The 7813-nt window shown below is 37.7% G+C and overlaps 1 protein-coding gene across 1 annotated transcript; it reads right to left on the bottom strand.

The window, feature by feature from the left end:
• Positions 1–386: 386 nt before the first annotated feature.
• LOC136270096 (uncharacterized) lies at positions 387–6881 on the bottom strand. The gene is made up of 5 exons (XM_066066550.1): positions 6251–6881; positions 4754–4927; positions 2726–2838; positions 2256–2388; positions 387–575 (listed from the first exon to the last, which is right to left on the bottom strand). Exons 1-3 carry the CDS (start codon positions 6606–6608, stop codon positions 2753–2755), a joined length of 618 nt encoding a protein of 205 aa, XP_065922622.1. The 5' UTR covers positions 6609–6881; the 3' UTR covers positions 387–575; positions 2256–2388; positions 2726–2752.
• Between the last annotated feature and the right edge of the window lie 932 nt (positions 6882–7813).

A 7813-nucleotide genomic window follows, 5' to 3' on the forward strand; every position in this document is an offset into this window, starting at 1 on the left:
AGTGATTTTCCCATCGATGAAAATGAAGGGAGGGTAATTGGAGGGTTATAATTTCTTACACCTTTACAAAGACATGAAATCATAAAAAAAGGTTGGATACTGTAAGTATTCCGGTCTCTGTAGACTTAGGCAAGACCACAAATGAGCTACATCGTGATGAAAACGAATAAGTGGCATCAACGAAACCTGTATTTTAACAGTTTTATAAAACATACGCTTTTGGAACCCAAGATGGGCGATGATTATTAAAAAAAGCCTCCCTCATTTATTTCATCAACAATAAAAAGGGCAAAAATGCTTCCCTCTCACATCCATTTCTAGAAAATTTGACCCGAGAACCATTATTTCAACTTTATGTGGCCTTAGTTCATTAACTAAACTCTCAGTATATTATAAATGAAATAGAAATTATTGTTAAATGCTTTGAGACTAACTTGAGACCAGGAAAATAATGACTTGCTTGGTTTCTAAGAGAGAAAATTAAATATAAGCATACCCACCCCTAAAAACAAATGGGTTTCACAGGTTGAAAAACAAACTCAACACGATCCAGGAAGCTGTATCATTATGCGTGTCTAAAAAAAAAATAGTTCCATTTAATTCAATGTGATCATTCCACTAAAGTGATAGTTTTCCTAGCAAATGATTCCAGAATCAATACTATAGGCCTAAGATAAGATACCATAAAAGGAAACGAGATATCTGTGATAACCGCTAGTGATACCCGGCTCTAATGTGAAAATACATAAAGGCAAGGTCATCATTTAACAGGAGGTTGATGTCTGTTTTGTAAAAAAAAAAAACAAATCATACCATATAGCATGTCTAAACAAAGATTGTTATAAAATTTCAAGCAGCTCTGATGAATAGTTGCTGAGAAATCTCTGATGACTATTTGTTTGACAAGTAAGGCTACAAAAAAATAAAGGTGTCATTTAACAGGAAGTTGACATCTCATTAGTACAAAAATGAATCCCACCATAAGGCATGCCTAAACAAAAAGTGTGTTAAAATTTCAAGCATCTGCGATAAAAAAAATTGTTAATAATATGGACATACACAGAGAAGGACAGATAGACACACAAGGGTAAACAGTTTACCCCCCTCTCCTTCCGAGCGGGGGTATTATTAGTTAATAGTCATATAGTGACCGGGAACGGGATAATACGTGGTTAGTAAATTTCATACCTGGTGAGGCAAATTTACTAACCAGGTATCATCCCATACCCGGTCACTACATGACTATGTAATGATAACAGATTATATCTTACCGACTGCCTTTGTGTTAATGACATAAAATTAATTAAACAATGAAATCAAGCGTCTTATAACAAAGTTACAAGTTTCAATCTGGGTACGAAACCTGATGTCACAATACTCTAAGAATGATGTCATAATGCTCAAAGGGAAGATACCCCGGTATATTTTGTACTGACTGTGTATGGAATATACACGGTCTCCACGTGACTGCTGTTAGCCAATGATTTCTTTACAATTCAGCAGAAGGTAAGATATACGAAGAAATTGTGACTATATACATATATATGGAATGACTAATAACTGTAATTAACAAAGTTTATTTTGATTGGCTATTTCCTTGCTAAAGACCTTTAAGAAGTCAACTAAAATTTTATGAAATTAAATGAAATTTGCAGAAAATATTTATCAATTATTTATAAATGTCATACTGTAGATTCCATATTTTATGCAAGTACTTCATTCTGCGATTCAATTGTTTTTTATTTAAGACACGAGAATATGAAATAGCAAATTTGTATCCCGATTTCTAATTATCTAAGTTCATCCGAAAAATGAAAATGAAATTTTAAATTCGGCAAGATGTGCTCCTCTTGATTTTATGCAGATATCAATTTCTCACATTTAATTAGGAATTTACAGTATGCTAGTGTAAGAAATCTACTTCTGGCTCTAAGGGATGAAAAAGTATTCTGATCTTCTATTAAGATATTGCTGAACTCTGGAGAAAATGTCTTTTAAAATTCATCTTCTGTATAGTAAATAATTTAATGTCCAATAAAATTGAATCAGTGAAATGTTGAGAAAAAAAATTAAATTAAATTAAATCTGAAATGTTTGAACTTATGAGTACCAATTCAACATTAATTAATAGAATTAAATACGAAACAAGAAGTTTACTAAAGGAATTAAATAGCAAAAGTTAATAATTTCAATTCTAAGACAAAGTCAGGGACTGCAAAAAAAAAATGGTGCCAGAAGAGACTTCCATAATGTACCTGGAAGCTTTGATAACGGTGGTCACTGATTAATGGCTAGTGATTAAGATAACAAGTTCTTTAGCAAAGGAAGTGATGAGGCTTTTCCATCAGTCATCAAAGAATGGAGTTTCTCTTAGAAGACATGGCAGCTCTAAAATATAATAAACAGGATGAAAGTTTACAAAATATATACCTGTTAACCTTTCACTGCTGCTATGTGGGAGAAACTCCCCCTAACCAACTTGGCTAAGGGGGAGAATTTGCATAAACGACGATTTTGCGCGTGAAATGCAAATAGGGACCAAAGTGGTTGTATCAACATCAGTACAAAACATAGAACTCACTGAGATGGGGCAATACTTTTACGAGATCACTCTCATCATATTCTATGAAAATCATAGTTTTTAATCTTTATCATTATATCATATATTAATGTGTGGTTTGACACAATATCATATATTATTATACCTCCATATATATTATTTTACCTCAATATGAATATTCTATATAACGCATCATCCAATTGGTTCTAGACAATCACATGTCTGGGCAATAAAACTTCCATAGTCATATTTTGGATTTGGAGGCCTTGTGCACTTTCCTGCAAGAGTTGTCATTCATTTAAGGTATTCGATCCATAATAGCCCCAGAATCAATGAATCTGGGATCATAACAGATATGTATGGACTTAATACGGTAATTAGTATACTTGGACATTATTTTCATATATCAGTATCAACATGTAACAGTGGAACATGTCCTTATTAATGACCGTTCCCTTTTCTTGAAGAGTTGTCCCCCTTTGCTTTTATTCTATAAAAATAATAATTCTAGAAAATCTATATGGTATAAAAATTATTTTCATAAGTTTTTGTATTCCTAATGATAAAATACATCTTTATGACATCCTGAATGTCAGTTCAATACAGAAGCACTTATTGAAGTTGGTTGATTAAAATTTTCCAGAGAGCTATTACTGGTATAATACACCTTTACAGCCACTTGTGAACATGTACTGTTTACCATATAGCAGCTAATTAATTTTGCAAAATTATTGTCAATACAGTATATATTTTAAAATATTTTATAATTAAAACTCTACCAATTCACATACGATCAAATTCATCTGACCCACCCCGTTCCTTACTTTCAGAAATCCAATTTCCAAAGAAATTGGAATTCCAATGTGGCCCCACCCTACTCCTCAAGATTTTTATTGGAAAGAATTAAAATCTACATTATCCGAGGGTGCTTTCAGTAAAGATACAGCTTTTCTAAGCAAGTGGTTTTTAGACAAAGATAATTTAAATTTTTTTCTATTTTTATAATCCTATGCTATGTAAATTTTAAATAAATGATTTTTGAGAAGAAAATTTCAAATATTTACACTATATTCTTATGTAAAAGTACGACCCTCCATTGTGGCCTCACCCTACCCCTGAGGGTCATGATTTTCACTACTTTAAATCTACACTACATGAGGAAGCTTTCACACAAGTTTCACATTTCCTGGCTGATTGGTTGCTGAGAAGAAGTATTTTAAAGATTCATTCTATATATTGTATGTAAAACTCCAAACCCCCCACCTCCCATTGTGGCCCCACCTTACCACCAGGGACAATGATTTGAACAAACTTGAATCTACACTATCTGAGGATGCTTCCACACAAGTTTCAGTTTCCTGGCCAAATGGTTTCTGAGAAGATTTTTGAAAAATATCAACAAAATTTCATTAAATCCTAATGATCTCCCATTGAAAGAGAGCAGGGCCCCAGATTTTAACAAACTTGAATCCCCTTCACCCAATGATGATGCTTTGTGGCTAGCTTGGTTAAAACTGGCCCAGTGGTTTCGGAGAAGAAGTCGAAAATGTAAAAAGTTTACAGACAGACAGGCGGACAGACGGACAGACAGACAGACGCCGGAAAAAAAGTGATCAGGAAAGCTCACTAGAGCTTTCAGCTCAAGTGAGCTAAAAACCTTAACCTACTCCAGCACCTGAAACAGATGCAATTAGTTGTTTCAAATTTTCCTCACTTTCTCTTACGGTACAATGGAACTCCATATCAGAAAATTGATCCCATTGGACTATGATTTTCTTTGATGAGCTTGTTAAATTTAAAAAACTCTCAAAACATTATCATAATTACCATACTATGTAAAAATATGTAAAAAAGAAAATTTAATAGTACAAACAATTTTAAAATTGCAAAAACACTACAATCTTATCAGTAATTTTGAATTTTATCTAAATCAATGCCTTATAGGGTCATTTCATCAATTTACTTGAATAAAAATAGTTAACTTCTTTATAAATAATGATAATATTTATTTCCTAATATTGATAGAAACTTTTGGTTTACATGAACAAGTGATGATTTTTTTTTCTATAGAAGTTGTTATCTAAATGATGAAACTTGTTGGAAATTTAGTTTGTTCACATAAATGAGAGGATGTACGAAAGAGAAACACACGTTTATCATTATAGTTGCAAGTAAACAACGAATATGCCCTACCAGCATGGAGCTTCATTTTCCATAGGTGGTAATGTTTATGTTCCAGCCTGAATTTTCGTTCAGCAACGACAGACCTCTGGAATGAAAGCTCATCAAATTGTCTCTTTCCTGTTAAAATTTCGTGGTGTGAAGTCAGATTCATTTTCCGGCAAAATGCATGTGTATTGAAAAACTCTGAAAATGAAAGTAAAAGTAGGGAATTTTACAGTTTGGGAAAGGGTGTACATCAAACAATTTCAATTCCTTCCTTCAAATGATAATAATAATTCAATTTTGACACTTGCTTTTAAAATTGCAAATACTCTTTTCTTACATGTGTCACGCATTCTGATTTAAAATGTCCCAATAAATGTACATACACAAAGCACTACTTTGTTGTCCTACACACATTCTAAAAATAGTTAAAGGGATATACCCACATGTTGACAAACAGACTCGGCACCATTCAGGAAGTTGCATCATACGCATCTACCATAAATAACAGTTCCATTTAATTAAGTGTGACAATTCCACTCAAGTAATAATTTTCCTAGCAAATGAGTCCAAATTTAATACTGTAGGCCTAAAAAAAATTGTGCCAAAAAAGAAATAAAAGAAAAGAAATTGTCTCTATATGAATGGAACTACAATTGATTAAGTACACAGTTTGATTGGCTAAATCCTTGTGTAACACCTTTAAGAGACTTCCGTCTAATTTTTTCAGCCCTGACGACTCTCGCTGAGATTTATAGTAGACGATAACTTTACAACCAGAAACAACAAGTTCATGATTAAACAACCTGAGAATGCGTCCACACAAGTTTTAGCTTTTCTGGACAAATAGTTTTTAAGAAGGAGATTTTTAAAGATTTTCTCTATATATTCCCATGTAAAATTTGATCCCCCCATGGTGGCCCCATCCTACCATCGGGGACCATGATTTGAAAAACTTAAATCTACACTACCCAAGGATTTTTTGAGGAGAAGATTTTTTAAAATACCAACAATTTTTTTTATAATTCTGAATTATCTCGCGCCCCATTTATACATCATTTGAACTTATTAAAGTGTATAGTACCAAATCAATGTTATTATAGTATCCAGGTCCAAACAAGAGGTATGAGGATTTATCCTGGGTTGTATTCCATACAGCCTGAGGCTGCAGGCCCGAAGTATGGGGACATAACTCTGTCAAAAATTGCTCAATCGTACCCAAAATCAAACTTGACCGAGATATTATGATACTTCTGTATACCAAATTTCATTGCAACCTATGAAAAGAAAATGAACAGAAACTAAAGTAAGGACCAGTAATAACTAAGATATAATCATCAGAGGGCACCTGCTCCATTATGTAATTTTCTTTTGTACCATATCATAACATATGGTAACTTCTTTGTATTTTCCGTATGAAAAAAAAGGGAAACTTATCTATTATAGTTACTTAAGCAAAAGCTGACATTTAATTAGCTAAACAATAGATTTGAAAGACTGGCCTTCGCAAGTCGCCTGGGATACCTGCGCCAGGTTCCCTGAAGGTGGGAACACTCTGGATCAGGTCTGTCAACGTGGCCAAACTTCGAAGGAGTTGGTCAGTCAACCACTCGCACACTCTTAGTCGCATAGCCGTGGCGTCATCCCCCAAGGGCATGGACCTCCTAAACACAGGGTGAAGGTGGGAGAGCGTCACATGATCCCTCAACTTGTTCGTCCTCTCGGCACAATTGGGAAAGGGGCAGGAAGAGAGTGGCAATCGTCTCCTCCTGCTGTGGGGGCCAGCCATCGGGTCTCCTCTGTCTCCGCCGGCCTGCTCGGTAGGCACCCAAGCGCTGCATTCGTGCCACAATGGTGGCCCCTTAGGGGGCACGCCTGCCATGCCATGGGACGCCCCTGATGTCTGGGGGGGCTTGGGAGAACTGTCAGGAGGCCCTCTGGCAGCAGGAGAGTGTTTTGGGGGCCGACCTCGGCGTGGCTGCTGCCTGAGGGGGATTCGGGAAGCTTGCAGGCACCCGCTGCCCCTGCAGGGGGGCTGGAAGCCAAGACGCTCCCGGTCTCCTGCTTGGCACTCTCAGAGTTCTCAAAGTTCTCCCTAAACCGAATGAGCCATGGGGGGATGTCCCTGTCAACACACTTCTTCAAGCGGTCGTGATTTGCCACCATGACTGCTGACTTGGTCTTTACTTGGTACAGGTGGGGGGTCAGCTTTTTGACTATGATACCTGGGCCCTTCCAGGACAGCCTACGCTTGCAACACTTCCCCTTCACCGTCGCAGTGTCCAGCACATACACAACATCTCCTTCCTCAAAGGGGCGGGTAGTGGCCTTGATGTCATAATCTCTTTTCATCCCTCCTAAGGGGTGTGCAGGCGCCTCCTGGCTGTCCTGCGAACAGTCTGTATTTTCTCTTCAAGGTCCCTCACGTCTCCATATCTGCAGGGCCCTCCTGCAGGGGGGACCTGTACATCAGGCTAGCTGGCGTATTGACCTCTCTACAAAGCATGAGTTTGTTGGCGGTGAACCTTGAATTACGATTTACTGCAGAGCGGAAGGCCCCCGCTATCTGGGCCAGATGCTCGTCCCAACAGTCTTGGGCCTTATCAATATAACACCTTACCACATCCATAAGGGTTCTATTGTAGCGCTCCACCTGTCCATTGGCAGACGGACAGTAGGGGGTGGTGGGGGCCTTATGTATTTCGAGGAGGTCGCACCCAGCAGTAAACAACTTACTTTCAAAGTTGCGCCCCTGATCTGTAAATATCTCAAGGGGGCAGCAGAACCTAACAAAGAATTCGTCCACTGCCACTGTGGCAGTAACCTCAGCTGTCTGGGAGGGGAGGGGGACACAATCCACCCACTTAGTAAACTGGTCCACCATGACTAGGACATACTCATTCCCCTTTGGAGTCTTAGGGCGAGGCGCGGTCCCAGGAAGTCAAGGTGCACCCTCTCCATGGGTGCCCCGGCATGATACTTAATCATTTCTGCACTGGCGTGGCACTGTGGGCGCTTTTTTCTACTGCAGGGGCCACAAGTGCTAACAAACCTCTCGGCCCCCCACATCATCCGGCCCCCCACATC

Source organism: Magallana gigas, chromosome 1 (genome assembly GCF_963853765.1).
Source record: "Magallana gigas chromosome 1, xbMagGiga1.1, whole genome shotgun sequence".
Taxonomy (NCBI): Eukaryota; Metazoa; Mollusca; class Bivalvia; order Ostreida; family Ostreidae; genus Magallana; species Magallana gigas.